Source organism: Priapulus caudatus, unplaced genomic scaffold (genome assembly GCF_000485595.1).
Source record: "Priapulus caudatus unplaced genomic scaffold, Priapulus_caudatus-5.0.1 Scaffold600, whole genome shotgun sequence".
Classification (NCBI taxonomy): domain Eukaryota; kingdom Metazoa; phylum Priapulida; class Priapulimorpha; order Priapulimorphida; family Priapulidae; genus Priapulus; species Priapulus caudatus.
In genome coordinates, this window is record NW_014577661.1 from 277,228 (window position 1) to 296,288 (window position 19,061).

At 41.6% G+C, this 19,061-nt stretch overlaps 2 protein-coding genes across 4 annotated transcripts in view; one reads left to right on the forward strand and one right to left on the reverse strand.

Annotated features, from left to right (window-relative positions):
* Positions 1-657: 657 nt before the first annotated feature.
* On the reverse strand, positions 658-15,631 carry LOC106812022 (hexosaminidase D-like). 3 transcript variants are annotated; one of them, XM_014815773.1, is made up of 15 exons: positions 15,525-15,631; positions 8,612-8,844; positions 8,434-8,505; positions 7,734-7,911; positions 7,228-7,269; positions 6,319-6,434; positions 5,874-6,030; positions 5,573-5,672; positions 4,694-4,805; positions 4,227-4,320; positions 3,133-3,257; positions 2,745-2,844; positions 2,180-2,265; positions 1,542-1,701; positions 658-1,311 (listed from the first exon to the last, which is right to left on the reverse strand). In XM_014815773.1, the coding sequence occupies exons 2-15, from the start codon at positions 8,792-8,794 to the stop codon at positions 731-733; spliced, it is 2,106 nt and encodes a 701-aa protein (XP_014671259.1). In that variant the 5' UTR covers positions 8,795-8,844; positions 15,525-15,631; the 3' UTR covers positions 658-730. The 3 variants fall into 3 exon arrangements, with proteins under 3 accessions (XP_014671259.1, XP_014671258.1, XP_014671260.1); XM_014815772.1 differs by having other exon boundaries at positions 6,319-6,437; XM_014815774.1 differs by lacking the exon at positions 8,612-8,844 and having other exon boundaries at positions 6,319-6,437.
* A 174-nt stretch (positions 15,632-15,805) lies between these two features.
* LOC106812018 (U4/U6.U5 small nuclear ribonucleoprotein 27 kDa protein-like) overlaps positions 15,806-19,061 on the forward strand; it is a 5,953-nt gene continuing 2,697 nt past the window's right edge. Inside the window, exons 1-3 of the mRNA XM_014815767.1 lie at positions 15,806-15,906; positions 18,265-18,327; positions 18,674-18,728. Coding sequence (XP_014671253.1) covers positions 15,861-15,906; positions 18,265-18,327; positions 18,674-18,728 — 164 coding nt within the window. The 5' untranslated portion in view covers positions 15,806-15,860. The remainder of the gene's footprint in view (positions 15,907-18,264; positions 18,328-18,673; positions 18,729-19,061) is intronic.

Genomic DNA, 19,061 nt, shown 5'->3' on the forward strand with positions numbered 1-19,061 from the left:
ACTGCTCAGTAGCTTACTGCTGCTGCTCAAGTAACTGCTCAGTACTTACTGCTGGCTGCTAGTTACTGCTCAGTAGCTCACTGCTGCTGCTAGTACTGCTCAGTAGCTCACTTGCTGCTGGCTAGTTACTGCTCAGGTACTTACTGGCTGCGCTGCCTAGTAACTGCTCAGTATCTCACTGCTGCTAGCTGTACTGCTCAGCGTAGGGGTCTCACCTAAACTGTTGCTAGTACTGCTCAGCTAGCCTCACTGCTGGCTGCTAGTACTGCTCAGTAGCTTACTACTGTTGCTAGTACTGCTGCAGGTAGCTTACTGCTGCTGCTAGTAGCTGCTCAGTAGCTTACTGCTGCTGGCTAGTACTGCTCCAGTAGCTCACAGCTGCTGCTAGTACTGGCTTTGTACTCAACTGCTGGCTGCCTAAGTACTGCTCATACTTACTGGCTGCCATGCTGCCGTACTGCTCAGTAGCTCACTGCTGCTGCTAGTACTGCTCAGTATCTCACTGCTGCTGCTAGTACTGCTCAGTAGCTTACTGCTGCTGCTAGTACTGCTCAGTAGCTTACTGCTGCTGCTAGTACTGCTCAGTAGCTCACTGCTGCTGCTAGTACTGCTCAGTAGCTTACTACTGTTGCTAGTACTGCTCAGTAGCTTACTGCTGCTGCTAGTACTGCTCAGTAGCTTACTGCTGCTGCTAGTACTGCTCAGTAGCTCACTACTGCTGCTAGTACTCTCACTGCAGTGGTGGCCGTGCGTCGAGTGGTCGCCGTGGCCACGTTCTCCTCGCGATGAGACTGTCGGCGGAGCGTTTCATGGCGTGCAGTCTGTCGAGCGTCGCCGTTATGCGCTGCTCCAGCCACTCGGCGACCGTGTGCCCGTCGTAGACGCCCCACAGCGCCTCCGCGGCATCGTCGCGCGCCGCCTTGAGCGCATCGACGAGCGGCGCATACTGCCGCAGACCGGCCTCGAGCGACGACACGCTCGAGAAGTTGCGCCGCAGCTGGTACGGCGTCAGAAAGCCGAGGAAGTTGCCGAGGTGCTCGAATCCGTGCGCCCACGCATCGAGACGGTACAGCCGCTGCGCCTCGTGGTAGACGTCACCACCAGGGAAGTGCGGCGCCGACTCGGGCAGCGGCCGGTCGGGACCGAGCGTGATGTTGATCGGCGTCGCGAAGCCGAGAAGATTCGAGACGCGATTGACGATGTTCGGATCGATGCCGCCGTTGACGACGGTCTGCAGGCAGAGGGCGAGTGATGGCGTGGCGACTGGTAGCAGCTCGCAGAGCACGGCGAAGTGGTCGTATCGCTGCCAGCCTGACGCGAGAAGCAACGCGCTGTGTAAGTCTGACAGTCCATTTTTCAATTTCACCACCGTTTTATTATTCTGATTTATTTACTTATTATTTTAACATCACTTTAATTTTATTATCATTTTTTTATTTATCATACTTTTATTCACCTTTTGATTTGATTAGTTTACCTTATTAAATACTCAAATGACCAGCAACATTTCACAAGCATGTCTTAGTAAATTAGACCTTCACCTGTAAGTGCAATTCCTTGAAAGCTGAAGGCTGACTTATAGGCAGTCATTATCTGCAGCCAGGAAAGATGATTTTCTAGATGATGCGTGATATTCGTCACGTATTGGTCAATCCCTGTAGCACCTTTAAATGAGCTTGCAACCCATACTTTTTTGAAAACCTGTAAAGCGATGGATAGCAGTGCATTAGTTCTAGCCTATAACTGTGGGCATTACAGATTTCTGTTTCACCTTCTGAGGAGTTAATATTTTGAGGCATATTATGTCACAACGTGGTTTTTACAAATCTTGTCATTAACATGATTTCTAGACATTTTTGAGAATGATTCTGTGAAAATGTAACTGAACCCATAAAGCCACGAACATCAGCTTAATTAAGCATTTTTCAAAGACAAACACCATCATACCTAATAACTATAAATATATAAGTAAACTATACAAAGAATGATAGACACTAGACGAACTAAGAAACTATATAAGTATACAGTAAGTAGATAACCTCATAGCTTGTAATCTCACAATGTTCAGTGAATTCTTATACCTGGCTAAATGGCAAATGCATTACAACATTGACAGATTTTGAATCAATTGAAAAGATATTCAATCATTTACATGTGAAATAACAATGACAAGTTCTACCTTTGCGTACTGATCCCATATTCCAGCATGAAGAAATTGTGTGAGATTTGGGTGATAAGCCCACACCATTGGTTCCACCAGGTCACCTGTAAAATCAAGCCAATATTTTCCTGTAGTTTCCTTCTAATAGTTGTCATTAACCTTTACTGTTACCTCAGAATCATGCAATAATATCATCTAATTGGTGTTTTTAGTGGATATTTTATTTTAGGGATTCAATGGGTGTCATCCTTTACACTTACAACCTGGCATGTTACACTTACACTTACAACCTTACCTACTGCTTAGAAAGGCTATTGATTGTTCTTATGTGGGAAAAAAAGATGAAAAACTAGTCTGCTGTAGGAGTAACCACACTGATTAGCAGAAGACAGAATTATATCAAAAGTCAGCTAGCGGATCAGCGATGCAGGGCTTAGAGCGCGATATCGTGTAGTGTTTAGTGAACTATTAAACATTTACATACACGGTCTATATTGGCAGATATGTAATACAAGAGTGAATGCACTCAGGGCTAAAATAAGCTATCATAATAATCAAGGAAGCATGCTCAGTTCAGACTCACCAATTTTGTACTTTAGGAACACCTCACTCTGAATATGTCGGTACATGTCATCCCACATGATGGGTGTCAAACGGTGTTCGGTTCTCACATAACTGGCGACCTGTGATTTAGGTTCACAAAACAAATAAATAAAACCATTACGATAATGACCCCAATGAAAAGGTACAACTTGTCATCACACATTATTTGTTATCCCATTCAAGTCAGTTAACAAACAGCTCAATTAAAGCAAGTTTACTGCATATAAGCAGTGGTCATCATCCTGCCGTATAAAATTTTATACAATGATAAGCTAGAACATACAAGCTTACATATAAAGCTGTAAAGTAGATAAAGTTGCGATAAAGACATGTAAAAGTTGTCAGGGGGAACATGGTGATTGAAGTACCTTCACTATGTGCTCCATGAAGAGGTCTTCCTTCGTAAGATTGCCTTTCGCCATGTACTGCTTACATGTAGGACACTCCCCAAGGTGATACACCTCATCAGAGCCAATGTGAAGGTATCTGATGCCTACAATCGCAGGCAAACTTTAATAACAGAGCAAGGACGGGCAAGAGACAGAACAAATAGAGAGAAAGATAGAATGAGACTGAGAGAGAGAGAGAGAGAGAGAGAGAGAGAGAGAAAGAGATATATATATATATATATATATATATATATATATAAGAGAGAGAGAGAGAGAGAGAGAGATAGAGATAGAGAGGAGAGAGATAGAGATAGAGATAGAGATAGAGAGAGAGAGAGAGAGAGAGAAAGAAAGAGAGAGAAGAGAGAGAGAGAGAGAGAGGATGAGAGAGAGAGAGAGAGAGAAAGAGAGAGAGAGAAATAGATCAAGAAAGATAGTAACAGAGGGAAGAAATGAAGGAAAGCAGTGAAAGCTCAATGAAAAAGAGAGAAAAAGAGAGAGAGAGAGAAAGAGTGAGCAAGAGAGAGGGGGGAGGGACTAAGAGAGAGAAGTGGGAAGATAGAGAGAGGGAATAAGAGAGAGAGAGCGATCATTAAATAGAGCAAAACAGTGACCAAAGGAATGGAATGAGAGCCAGAGCAGTGCAAGACAGAAAGCTACAACTATAGTGATTACTAGCATCAGATCTTTCGCAGCATATTATGAAACAGCTAAACAATGGTAAATCACCCAGTACAAACACAAAAGTTAGTATACATTGCGGGACCATCCATTGTAAGAGTTCAAAGCACTGAAAGGAACAGACTAATGTAGGCAGTCTATGACTGCCTTAAAGACACTAACCACATGTCCACGTGGTTCCTTAAACATCACGAAATATAGCAATATTATTAACAATTATGTCACCGACTCGAATAACAAGACTGTTGTCTCTATACATGGGGTAATGCAGCAAGTCCGTAATGGTCAGAACCGTTCACATATGACCAAGAGATTTAGTGCTTGAACTGTGAAATAGAGGGTTTGAGTATTTGTGTATGTATAATGATGGATGGTCTATGGCACACACATACCTGGGTGCATGGCAATAACCTGGTCAAGCATGCCTTGGATCAGCTTCATTGAGAATGGCATGCGTGGGCAGATCGCTTGCGGTGTCTTAGGGTTCTAATATACACAAGAACACCTCAATAATATCACAGATGAATGCGTGTGAGTTAAGTAGGTTCAGTAGAAATAATAATATGCTATCGATCATATTACTTACTATAAATATGCATCACCATTGCTATAGGATGCATATCGATATATGCACACACAGCACAAGTTTTGTATAGATATTGAGACTTACAATTATTACATTGTTACATGAAAATACAGCTAGTTTGCAATTTTTTTTTGCAATTTGACAATGTGTATACTAGTGACAGTCATCAATTTGTTCTCGGTAATAGATCTTTCAACATAGTATGTTGGCTGTGCAGATGTAACAAAAAATATGCTTGTAAACACTAGCTGTTACTACTATAACCTGACTTACCTCTCTGTAGGCTATGTACTTTTCATATTTCAGAACAAATTCCATGTGTCCAAAGGTCTGAATTAGTGGAATAATCTCCAATTGATTTTCACGGGCCAAATTCACAATACCTCTGCAAAATAATGAAAAAAATGCATAAAAGTAACCATTTATACTTCATTTCACTCATAATATAATCTAACTTGCCAAATACTCTAACATGTCTAATACACTAACGTGTCTAAAACTCTTTGATGATAATTGTCATTCAAATCTTTCTAAGGAAAATATGTACAAGAAGGAAGAGCACGATATTAAATAAGTATGTAATAATTTTCTTAGGGGAATTTTCCTATTGGTCCTTAAATGAAATGGCTGTTACAATTGCTCTCAAGTGAACTCAGGGCACCAGACCTATAATAACCGTATCATGAATCTACCAAGATGCATTTTTCTCTGCCTAATGCCCTGTGAGTATATAACATTGCAAAACCAGAAAGAATGAAATGGATAAGACTTCATATGCTCATACTGAGCCATGATTTTAAAGTGTAAATTTGAGACTGTGGCGTTTTATATGCAGCGCAAACATTGCACGCAACCACTGAATTCTAACGTACTTTTTTTTTATTTTTATGTTTTTTATTTCTAGATCCACCAAAGCAAATAACAATCAAAACAATAGGCATACATTGGTACATATGAACAATAATTAGTATTTGACGAGAGCTATACCGAGTAATTTTTGCCATAATTTTTTTGGCAGGGGATATCTACTACAACATGCAGCAACAGAAATAGGCAATATATATAGGCAACAAGGCCTTTTTGTATATGTTTAAATACTAACAAACTGTTACGAATATACGCTATTTAAAGTTTGTGCAAATTCAAACGTACTTGATATCATCCGGAGTGTATGCATTACCAGCAGCAAGATCTTGTAGTTCACCAGCATATGGGAACATGTCTTCATACTCTATTAATAGACCTGTTGCCCCTGCACATCACACAAACATGCTGTGTAAGTAAATGTTCTGAGCATACCGCATATGGAATGTTATCAGTGATACATTTAGTAATACATATCCCACATAAACCGTAGTCACACATTTATTTTGGTTATAATCAATTGTCAAAAATTATTCACATATTAAATCGTACAGAAAAATCCATTTTAAATGGATTAATTGAAACTCACCTAGCTTGTGATACAATGGAAACATCTGTTTAAAGTAAGAAATTTTAGGTGGCGCTCCTTTGAGGTCTAGATGAACAAGTTTGGCTGGTGGTATAAACGGCAATGTAGGTGGTTTTGCAATGATCGTAGATGCAGCCAATCTCTGAACATCCAACGCCTGAGAGGGAAAACACACTTTAATCATAGTTATCACTATATTATATGATATGGATATATAATACAATGCAAACATTTCGATAATCCCCATTGAATTTGCATGAAATGAATTTAGCTGTTATTAACAGCGCATGAAGGCTTCAGTTACAACATTATCTACTTTGAAGAAAAAAACAGTATTCTCATATGTACATGAAAATAACCTTTAACCATCTTACTAATAAAGGTTAAACGGCTTCTAACAAATATGAAATCCACCTATTTAATAATAACACTTGGAATAACTTACCCATTCAGGAACCTGTGCAACTGGAGGAATAGCAGGTTCATTGAATACTCCAGCAACGTCCATGTTCTGTTGGATTGGCTGCTGTTGGAAAGCTTCATCTCCTTGTTGACTCAGTCCTGCTTTTTGTTTCAAAGAAGAACCAATATTGTTATTTCTGTTCGGTATATATGTGTAGCTCGACAGGCAAATGCACGTTGATTCCCTTCATTATCAGACAAGTGTTTTGTTAGTCTGATACAATAAATATATCTGTCTAATGTTTAATAACTACCATGCTTCAGAAGTTCTAAATTGGATGAACACTATGTATGCATTCCCTTCAAAACTGTATTTCACTGACGACAAGCTGTCATAAATGTTCATAAACACACCCAGTTCTTGATTACCACATGAAAATTTTCCAAAAATTGCCACCTTTAGCACAAGCAAGCCTCGTATGGTGATGAATGTAGTTAGCAAATTGTAAACAAACTGCCATGACCATTCGTAATAAAATTTACTTGAGCGTGCACAGGCATTACACAAACGGTGCCCAGTTTAGTCTATTCTAGAATAGTTTTGTACATTGACAAAATTCACATTTAAAGAAAAGTAAATGTTGTATGCCCAAATGATGCCTTGGTTTATACACATATAAGTCGAGTCACTGGCAGCCACTGCGTCAATATTATTCTGTGCTTTTGATGACGTAAACATCGGAATGCAAGGTTCGAACAAGGAGGCTTTTGTGTTAGATCTATCTAATCAAATATCTTAATGCATAAAATGCTTGCATAAAACACTACTTTGAGTGGATATGCATTGTGTATTTTGGGGGGAAAGTATAGCTGTAATTCTAGCAATATGTTATAGTTAGATATTTTTTTTAATAATATTATATGGTAAATTAGAAATTGATTTCATACACACCTTTCTTATCACCAAGTGCAGAAAGCCTGGACATTTTAATATCTACAAAAAATAGATGGGAAATATGTATGATTATACATTAATGCATGTATGATTATTAATGACAACGTGATCAAGATACTATTTTAGATACGTAAATTGCAAAATAACTAGTGTGAAGAAGTGTGGAGAAGTACACTGGAATTTACCATGAAACATTCTCGTGGGCCTTATATTTTGGTGCCCAGACATACAAGACGAACTGGAATATCTTAGCTGGTTAGTTACAATTAAGTTATAATTATATATGTGGAACATATAATGCAGAAGCACTAACGACTAAGCTAAACGTATCTTAGTCAAACATTTACCCAGTAAATAACAAAAAAAAAGATGAATTAATAACCTCAAATTGTAATAAATTTGTATATCACTCAATCAAAAGTATATATCACTCAACTCACTCACTGTTGGATCCTATTCAGTTCCTGTCATTGAGCCATCAAGACCAAAAAATACAAACATACCTGGAAGACCCTTATTATCTTCAGCCTCATATCCTTGGTCACTGTCAGCTTTCTTTGATTCTGGATGCGCTTTGTGAAGTGATCCAGCCTTATCTTCCCTGAGGTCTGACTCTTCCTCCTCATACTTCCTTATCATGTTACCAGCATGGCCAGCATTTCCCTTGTCAGATTCTACAGCCTGATGTATCATGTGAATAAATCAAAAGGAAGTATATTCAATACAAGAACATATAATATAATGTGTATAGATGTGAATTCACAGAACAGTCATGAGAACACATTGCTTTAGTTGAAGCTACCCTGGTCAATTCAATGCCATTGTAGATTCATTTTCAGGGCTGCCAATATCTATGCTACATAATGTTAACCTTTTTGATCATTCATTTGGATTAACCTATTCAAATGTTCCAGTGTTAAAATGTCCTGACTAGAACGAAAATGTTTTTGTTTTTTTAGCTCAACCAGGTGTGTGCCAAATTGCTCTATGTGGCTTCACTTATTCTTCAACATTTTATGACAACGATTGCACAGCTAGTGCGAAACATTTCACACAATACAAAGGGGTGGAAATATTTTTAGTAAATTTCATTGCATTTTAGGCTATCTCTGATCCCAATACTTTCATTATTTAGATTGCGACAGAGAATTGGCCATTTCCCAATGACGTATCAACTTTATACCCTACATATTCCAGACTTACTTCTCCTCCTGGTCTATAGATTAACTGCACTTCTTTCTGCACATCACCTCTAGGGTTCCGAATCTGGTCACCCTAGAAAAACCACGTGAATACATCGTATAACTTTATCACAACTTCGAACGAACAGATGACTGGAGAACCGTTCCCCTGCACAACTGTCAGCAAACACACATCTCACCTTGATAAGACTCTGTGCTGCAGCCATCATTTGGCCATCATCACTGGATGTGACTTTTGACTTGGTGGCGGTAAAAATTTTAACACCGACAAACAATATGGCAACCGTGCCAACCACTAGCACAGCCATGCGCGCCGGGCCGCGCAGTCGCATGCCACTCTTCCTGTTTCGTCCAGGGTTCATACCGAGGAACACGCGTTGACGAACTGATTGCCAACACAAGTGCCTGCCACCTGAAAACAAGTATGTAAAGCATACACATGCATGGAAGAAAGTCACATAAAACAATTTCACGAACAAAATGTTCACCCTAATTATGAAATAAAAATCAGCCTTCAGCTGTAAGTTATACAGATTTATATTTTGGTAGGTAGTGCTGACTTACAGTGTAGCTTTCATACTTGTTTTTAGTAGTATACAGTTAAAATCTTATAATATATTGTTGCTATATAGCATAACCACATCTCAGGGTGCGAAATTAACGAGTCCCGAGTCCGGAGTCAAATACTCCCCGACTTACTGTCGGACTCCCTGATTTGACATATATGCAGGAGTCCGTGTGACTCCCTGAAAATTCTGCCATACTAACTAGTTCGTTCCAGAGCACGGCCTCGTGGAATTACCGTATTTTTTCAGCTAATGTCCAAAGAAAATTTGGCAGACGTGCAACCGTATGAATCTTAAAAATATGCACATGCGTTGTTGTTTTAATATCTTTAATTTTGAACCTCAGACTGCGGACTCCCTCATTTTGCTGCGGACTCCCTCTTTTTGAGGGTAGGGAGTCCGTTGGACTTTCGTGTTTAAAAGTTAATTTCTACCCCTGATATCTATACACATTGCATATATACTTTATAGTTATGTCCATGTATATAGTTACAGTTGTTTTTTAGTAGAATTAGTTGTATTGTAGTTCAACTAGTTACAGTCAACGAGTTAGCAGAACACATAAAATCCATGATCCTAAACTGTTTGGGATTTTTTAATAGAACTGCTTTAGAAACAGTTAATATTTCTGCTTTCACAATAACTTAAATCTTTATTAACTCGTACTATTATCTTATTATCTTAAAATCTTTATTACCCTACTTTGCTATTCTGTATACTAGGAAATTATAAAAATATCACGTGCTACTCCCTGAAGCATATTGGCATGGTGCCAACTGCCGAACAACGTTCGTGTTTAAAACATTCTAATATTCTATTATTGGTTTAGGAAATATTATTGGTTTTATCACTTTATCACATCTCTTCATTTACATCTGCTAAGTAGTTGTCTGATCTCGCATTTTGCAGATATGTCACTGCTGTATATATATACATATATACAGGGTTCTGCCCAGGATTTTTTAGTGCCGGGCGCATCCAGAAGATGGAAGCACCGTAGGCGCGAAGCCAATCTAGGGGGGGCCAGGGGCATGCCCCCCTTGGAAATTTTTGATTTTTGATAGTCTGAACTCATTTCCTGCATTCTGAGCAATAAAAAGCCCATATATCAGACTTTGTTTAAATTTTTTTTTTTTTATCACAAATTTTTGCCGGGCGGAGATATAGTGCTGGGCGGCAACCGCGGGTGCCGGGCACACCCGCCCACCGCCGCCCACCGTGGGCAGAAACTGCACTCATAGATATACTAATATATGATATATATATAATATTTACAAGGGCCCCTCGCTACCCACTCTGCCAAATTTGCCAACATAGTCCAAGGTTTACGCGAACAATATTAGTAATCTGGCGATTGGAGTCTCTATTTGGCCCCCTCGAAAAAAAGTGTGCTGTCGATACGTAATTTTTCCCACGCCCACATGGACATTAACAACGCCCAGTAAACATCGGACCCAGCAGTCATGCAACATCGCATCCTATTCGTTGATCGTCGCGAAACTAGCAAGTTTTCTTTAGTTGCCGTGGCCGGCACAACTCGCTGTGTTATATCCCAGATTAGGCAGCTTTGTTCCTCGATTCCCGGGAAAGTATTAGCTGTCGCATATCCTCATACCAGCGCCCGGTAGCCCACCCCTACGAATAATACAGCAAATAACCACACCCACGCGACTGTCAAAGCAATCAGTGCCATCCCCCCCCCCCCCGTACTTCAGACCAATGCCGCCCAGACCAGCAAGCGACGAGACCACGATGCTGCACAGCCACAGACGTACGGCTAATGGTGGGTCGCCGGGCTGTATTTTTCTGTATTTTTTATTCTTTGGCGTGAAAATTAATGCGTCGAGAATGCGTAGGCAGTCGCGCACTGCGAGTGCGGGTGAGAATGGGTCCAGATGCTGTGAGTCTCCCGGCGACAATGCGCAGCGTCGAAAACTTAGCCTTAGTCTCTAGACAGAATCCACAATTTGTGCCTACTGCACGATTTGAATTTAGAGTCAGTATCAATCAGGGAATTCCCTATTATCTACTCCTCGCATTTGAATCCATCTGTGCGCTTTCTCCCCAACTGGGCATATTACCACCATTGTCTAATATTTCCTCAGAAGAAACCCGCGCCGGTTTTAGAAGAAGACCTGTCTCTCCACACAACCACTCACTTTATCAATTGCGCTGTAGGTGGCAACGCGCCACTTGCTTGGCAGAAAGTCAACATGATTTTCACTACGGCGGTGTGTTGTTTGCGCCTGCGTAGCGTTGCGTGATAGCGACTGCGGTGGAGTGCTGTGTTTAGGTGTGTGTTTGTGCTGTAGAGGTACTGTAAGAGAAGTAGCTGAAAAACTCGATAAGCTTACCTAACTGGGGACATATAGTCAGCTTGATGAGTAGCCAATTTTTCTGGTTCTAATAGCATCCCGGAAGTTACAAAAGTAGTCAGCAGTATATATGATGCTGCCTGTCTGAATACTCCTTCTGCTAAACTATTGAGTATTGACTGAAATAGACTATACTGTTTGCTATAGTACTGGCTATGCGGTAGCTACGCTCGCCGTGCGGCTCGCGTGCGTGAACGTGGCGGTGTGTCATTCGGTGCGTCGATCGGGTACTGTAAAACAACGAGCCGCCAGCACGCGTTCGGGCTCATCTGGGTCTGTTGCACTTACATCGCTCTTATGAATCGCTACAATTCAAGTACACTGATGCGCCCGGACCTGCGCGGCTGTCTTCGTGAACCTGTGCAGTGACACACTTACGTCAGCGTGCGGGCAGCATATGCAGATTACGCATGCGTTGCGTACCAGCATTCATTTTAGACACGCTCACTTATCTCCCCCCATGCGATTTTGCGTTTATTTTAATTACAATGCATACTTTCGCCTTTCACTTCGAATTCTGTGTCATTCAGATTCACAGCTACTCTATTTTCTATCTATCTATAAAAGATTATCAAACATATGAGCATGGATCTCCAAGTTTTTCTGGTGTCTAATAGACGGCGGCGCGGGAGGTCCTTTCTCTTGCCCACTCTCCCTCCCACTGCGTCCCCCCTCCCTCCCCCTGCCTCCCACTATCACTCCTCTTGCCTCTCACTTCCATCCCTTCACCTCCCATCTCCCTCCCCCTGCCTTCGACCTCCCTCGCCCCTGGTGGCCTCCCACCTACCCTCCATCCCCTTGCCACACCACTCGCACGACCCTAATGCAATGTACCCGTTTCCCGCTCGCATACACTACCGCTAATCACCGTTTTCCTGTCCTCCGGTCTCTATTTACTACTACTCTCCTCTCTCTTTATCTTACGACTTTCTTCTCTCTTCGTCTTATACTTCTATAAAAAAAATATTAACACCCCAGCCGATGATGCCTTTTACTGCCCCCTCAATAAATGCTTTCTTCTATAGCCACCCTGAGTGAAACAGTCATCAGACATCATAATATTATGAGGTGTCGTCTATGATGTGTATTCTATTGACGGGCTTATGTTCGCAGCAACTAGAGTACAATGGATCGCACGCGCCATGAGCCTAACATGATATTATATGCGTTAGATTCATAGTAGTGAAAAGTAAATATTCATATTATTTATATGTCGGGTTAACTAGTTCTTATTGTTATTCGTCTTAACGAAAGCTTACATGAGAAATGAGAATGAAAAGTCTAATGTTAAACTAGCTTATAGTTGGCCGCGAGATGCGCTCGCTGTGCCAAGGCTGTACAATCAATAATCAAGATTGGCATCGTTCGCTTGAAATCCTACAGTATTACAGCTAGCAAATTCCAAAGTAAGAGTATTCAGGCAGGCGATAATTCTGCTCACGCTGGATCGTTAACAGGGTGCATTGCAGGTCTGCAGCAAACAATTATGATTTCACGGAAGCGTGCCAGCCATGGGCTGCCCTCGTGTTTCTTGCCGTCATGCGAGCATCACTGATTCATCATTCGCCTTTACAGGCCCAGAGGGCAGTGGCTGCTAAAACAGACTGCTTTAGAAATCATAGTCATTTAAAGGAGCGTAAACCTGTGTCTTGCGTGCGAGCAAAGATTTGCCTTTGCAACTTAAACTGTGCAAGCTGTAGCCTCACATTGACCCACTATCGGTATCGGGCTCTACATAATAGCACAAAGGGGCAGTCTTTCAGTCCTTTGTTAACAGGTCAAACAACAATCAACTGTTTAACCCTCCTGCTTTGAGGGTCCAAGAATGGCTTATCGACTATATCTTTACTCTTCGCCATGGCAGTGCGAACTAGCATATTTCATGGTCCTTTTCAAATAAAGCCATTAAAAAATGCATAGGTCACCGCGTATGAAACAAAAAAGTTGGTTTCCAATCGCTCGTCAGACCATGTCCTCAGAAAATGTCTAAAATCTGCCTGTGTACCCGATTTGACCTGTTGACCTGTGACTCACATTTCTGGCCACGAAGTGATTCTTTTCCTACTCCATTGATGCTAGTTATACGACCGACTATCACGAGCTAGGTCGAGCCGTTTCAGATTTCGTGCCCGCGAGGATTCTGCATTCCTCCCTGTATACCTTAAGTTAATGCGCACGTGGATGTTCCCCTTCTTTTACACCTCTTACCTTTGACCTCTTGCAGCCCCCAGCCTTCAACATCCCCAACTCGTTTTCGGATCTACCCCTCACTCGCGATATCGTGACCGTATGTCGAGCCGTATAGATTTCGTGCCAACTGTTGACGGGCACGGCGACGCCACGGACGCACGCTCATGCGATCTACAGAGCTGCCATCTAGACTATGTGCATAATATTCTGAATGAATTCTCTAATTATATAAACCACTACAGAAGAGGTGCACCGATACTAGAGCATAACGCTACTCTGTTGGGTTATATCTGTCTTCGATATAATTCCTTGGGCTTTGAAGATTAATGTTTATGACTATGGCTATGAGGTTATGAGGTTAATTATATTATTCATTTATTCTGGCCCAGCCCGTTTTTGAGTGTGTTACTGTGCGTTAGTGTGTATAGTTGCAGCAATCAAACGTAGGCCCTCTAGCTCTCAGTACCGTATAGCCGTCATTACATTAACCTGCCCGCTGCGGCTATAGGACCGACCCATGGGGCATGCAATGGACAACGTATCTCAGCCAGTCAGCCGGGCAGCTATGTATTTCCGCATGTAGAGGGTGGGTCGGTCGTTGTGTTGGTTGTGGACAAAACATTGTTTTGTCAAGTAACAAATTGAAAACATAGTAATTTGTTCATCTTTCACTGACAAAATCTAGATATGGGTACATTCCTCGTCTGATCGCCTTAATTGAATTACTTGTACAACTGTTTTTTTGTCTCCACAACAACACAAACGCCCCGCCACCCCTCTACATGCTCGAAATACATAGTTCCCCGCTAGCTGGCAGGCTGCCGCATGTGCAGCGCCGCAGAATATGGCGTCTTGAAGTTCGCCCAAATTCGCAATGCTTGTTCAGCAAGAGAATACGCAAGTATACCATCTGCAACCGATAGTTCAGCAGGCTTCAATTTTTGAGTGTAGCCAGGCTATAACTTAAGACATATTTCACTTCGGCCATAAAGACGGCATTATATTCCTACACAGAACGACGTTTTATAGTCGCGGCTTTAATCAGGGAGATAACGTTCGGTACATTGCGATCCCCAGTGGAGGTCGATCTGATAAAAAAGGCTTTCCCCTTAGCGGCAGTTAATGTAAGCGGCTATAGTACTAGAGCTAACGTAGCTCTAGCCTGTAAATAAATAAGATTTTATTCTAGACATTCTGTCTCTAGACATTAGATATAGACTCTGGTTCAAGGATAGAGAAGATTTCCAGGACGGTGATACACTGCCAGGATATGCTGGATAGGATGACTAGACTCTAGATATTAATACTACTACTAGTATAGATACAATAATGTACCACCCAACACAGGGCAGGATAGGAACCAATCCTGTGTTTGGGTAGCTCTAGTACTGAGTATAGCCCGCGTACAGTTGCCGCACGCGGGCGAGCTAGTGTTTGGGTTACATTATTGTAGGCCTATCTATAGCTCTAGTACTATAGCCCGCGTTCGATAAACTGCCGCAGGCCCTAAACCCTAACCGCGTTCGATAAACTGCCGCAGACCCTAAACCTGCGGCAGTTTATCGAACGCGGGATAGTATAGTACTACTACTAGAGCTAGCCTATCTACTACTACTACTAGTACCAGGAGTAAGATAATATAGGATTATCCTATATTATCTTACTCCTGCTAGTACTACTACTACTAGTACTACTACTAGTACTAGTACTAGTACTACTACTACTACTAGTACTAACTAGTACTACTAGTACTACTAGTAGTAGTACTAGTAGTAGTACTAGTAGCAGGAGTAAGATAATATAGATCTTATTATCTTACTCCTGATCTATTTTATGATCTATCTATCTCCTGATCTATCTATTTAACCTAGATCTATATTATCTTACTCCTGCTAGTAGTAGTAGTAGTTACATGCTGAGTTGCTACACTACTGAATTGCTGTGTATATCGGTAATGTTACCATTTAGGATCTTAAAACCCCGTTCTTCGCATATAACTTAGTACGATTATAATTGATAATATCAAATAAAGACGACAGCATAACAGAGATAGTGACACGATAGTGAAAAGCTGTCGTGGATTAGATGAGTGTTATCGTACCGAATAATATAGTACTTCGTGTTGTGAAGCGACGAACGAGCCAGTCTATACCCGGGTATTTGTATGCCCAGGCATCGCGATACCAGCGCCATCTCTATGGGAATGACGTAGTAAATATTATTTATCCCACAATTCACCGCGCATTAGCGAGAAGAAACGTCGGAAAGACAACATTTGAGTTTCAGTTGTACACGAAATGCCTAGAAGAACTAGATCAAGAAGCAGGTCCCCGCATAGACGAGGTAAGCCTTATATATTCCGAGCTAGTCTATAATACATGACCCATTGTGTATTGTATTGTAGACATGAAGTATTGTGGGACATGTTTTCTAGACTACCGATTTAGTCGGTGACTAGTCACTAGGTTAGCCCGACCAGGCTGTGCGACGGATTGTCTATACGGATTGTGCGACGGATTGTCTATAGGTATTGTAACCCTAGCAATACCGTTTCTTGGAGCCATGACTAGGGGAGGGCCATAAGTATAGTATTAGCATAGATTATAGATATATACAACACATGTGTTGTATATATCTATGGTATACTATTAGTAACCCAAACACAGGATAGGGTGTTCAAATAGTGTATAATATTTAGGATAGCCGATAGGGATATCCGATAGGGATATCCGATAGGGTATAAATGTTCACTTGTTCGAATTATAACTCTGTCCTTTGTCCTTACCTACTCCCGCCAGAGATATCTCGTGAAATCCACTGGCAGCAAGAACAAGTCCGCACCTGCAGCTACAGCATACACGCGGCCATTGACTATATATAACCACACTGGTGCCTAACTCGCGCCTCAGTTTCCACAACTCACCGATTTCAATCAGTTACAACTCGGTGTTCCTGCAGGTGACGCACTTTAACTATCGTTGAATCGCGAAAGACTGCCTGAACAATTCTACACCGGCAATTTTCACAATCGGCCGCCAGAATGCGCTACAATACAAAAATTCCTCAAATATCCATGCGAAAAGATCATTGAATGTACCAGGCAAAAAGGCGGCATGCCCAACCGCTGGCGGCCTGCGCTGATTGGCCATGACTCACCCGCGATGTCAACAAACGTAGTTGCGCAGCCTGTCTGCACGTTCAACTTGCTGCAGCCAATCAGCGCAGCTGCCAGCGGTTGGGCATGCCGCCTTTTTGCCTGGTAGCATTCGAAGGATCTTTTCGCATGGATATTTGAGGAATTTCTGTGATTTAAGCGCATTCTGGTGGGCCGATTGTCAAAAATGGCGGGTGTAGCTTGTTCAGCAGTCTGCCGCGATTCGATCGATTGATAACGATAGTTGGAAAGTGGCGTCACCTGCAGGAACACCGGAGTTGTAACTGATTGAAAACAGTGAGTTGTGGAAACTGCGGCGGCGAGTTAGGCACCATGTTGTTATAATACTTAAGTTATATATAGTCAATGGCCGCGTGTGTGCTGTAGCTGCAGGTGCGGACTTGTTCTTGCTGCCAGTGGTGAAATCCTGCAGGAAATGTTCTCTCCGTGAAAATGTAAATTGCAAAGAGGATGTAAAGAGGACGAAATGTCTGTTTATACACGAGTAATGGCGGCGCATTTCATGCCGGGATGAGCTGCTGCCTGCCTCCGACCCTTCGTTTCGAGGCCTGCCAAGCCAAGCATAATGCGCGCAGGCATGACGTCACACACACACGACTACAGTGATCGATCGAAAGTAGCGCCGTTAGGGATTTTCGGATGATACGTCCTCTTTACATGCGCTTTACATTTTCACGGAGAGAACATTTCCTGCAGGATTTCACGAGATATCTGTGGCGGGAGTAGGTAAGGACAAAGGACAGAGTTATAATTCGAACAAGTGAACATTTTAGCTACACATATGATAGATACCAAGATGGAAGCTGTTGGATGTGTATTCGTGCTGTGAAGGTGTGAAATGAAGCGAGCGTCGAGCGAATTTTGCGATTACGCTTTCCTACCTGCTCTCTTATTCATGTTGTTTGTGCACAGGGCGGGCGTGCGGTGTACTTGTGTGTTGCAGATGAGCATTTGACCGACATTTACGGGTAATTATCGGCAATAATAGGCGACATAGAGTAGAGAAACATTAAGACTTTGGTAGTAAATACATTTCGTGTTTATTTACCTTTTTTTATTATTATTGAGACGTTCCAAGTGCCTGTGGGAATGATGTGCCACTGCCAACATTGTGGCAGCAAAACGAGTGAAGTTGTTTGAGCATATAAGTTAACAAACAATTGTGCCATGAAAATTTTAATGTGTCACTATTTTTAGGGCCTTGAGCGATTTCTTCAAAGAAGCATCACGATTTTATCTGGAATTTATTTTTACCACATCACTTGGTTAATCTCTTTTCTAGCTCTAGAACTATAGCCCTCCGCTCCGCCGCAGGCTGGGGGCCGCAGGCCTGCGGCGGAGCGGAGGGCTATAGTTCTAGAGTTCTCTCTTTCCTAAATTCTGAGCACAATAAAGTGCTACAGTTACCATATTTATTCTCAAAGCTCCACCTGGAACACTACCAGCAGTTATATATATATGTGTGTGCGTGTGTGTGCGTGCGTGAGTGCATGTATTTTGTCACTTATTTGTTTTGTATTTTGCAGAGAGATCTGATAGATCTGAGCGAAAACGGTCACGATCAAGAGACCGTGAAAGAAGGCCGAGAGGTAAATCCACTGTTAAACTAACAATAACAATGAACTTACTAGAGCTGTTTTGTTTTAAATACACAGCCTAACCTGTGTTAGCACTCACCTCTATAAAATGAATGCCTGTTGGTCTTTCTGTCTTTAAAGAATGTTTTGGAAATTTCCCTTCGGTTCCAGTTATACAATGAAACTGTCTCTATAATATGGACACCTGTGTAGTGGACACTTGGTTTTTCTCTTTTTCTTCTAGTTTTAATAAAAACAACGATTTTTAATATCCTCAGGTGTAGGAAATTATTTATAAATAAACAAAACCATTCTTTCATCCCTTTCCTAATTTTATATTATTATTAATTATTTTCAGAGAGAAGGAAATCTCGATCTCCTATTTCGTCTAAGCGTCGATCATCCAAAGATAGGTAATATCAGGAGTAGATAATAGGGAAGGAGTGTGACTTCAATAAACAAAGGAAATTCATCATTTACTAGCCTTAGAATACCTACGATTTACTACGCGTAACTCAACCCTCAAAGCGGACACAGTACATTCGCCTAGCATCGTGCGAAATCGTTTCCTCGTGTACACCCGCAATCCGGAGATACAGACTAAAACATACGACACGATTATCCATTCTGTTGCCAGCAAACCAAATGTAATGTCCGCTGAACTTGAAACAAAAGGCAGCTACTAACGCAGTGAAAAAATTAATTTTTTTCTGAAATTTTGGGGGGGTTTGCAAAAAGAGCCCCGT

Bases quoted from the DNA above. Each gene is read 5' to 3' on its own strand.
- LOC106812022 (XM_014815772.1), bottom strand. From the start codon at position 8,794: ATGAACCCTGGACGAAACAGGAAGAGTGGCATGCGACTGCGCGGCCCG. The intron at 7,912-8,433 runs GTAAGTCTGGAA...ATGATACATCAG, and splicing joins TCTATAGACCAGGAGGAGAA to GCTGTAGAATCTGACAAGGG. The intron at 7,270-7,733 runs GTATGTTTGTAT...TATTTTTTGTAG, and splicing joins AGATAATAAGGGTCTTCCAG to ATATTAAAATGTCCAGGCTT.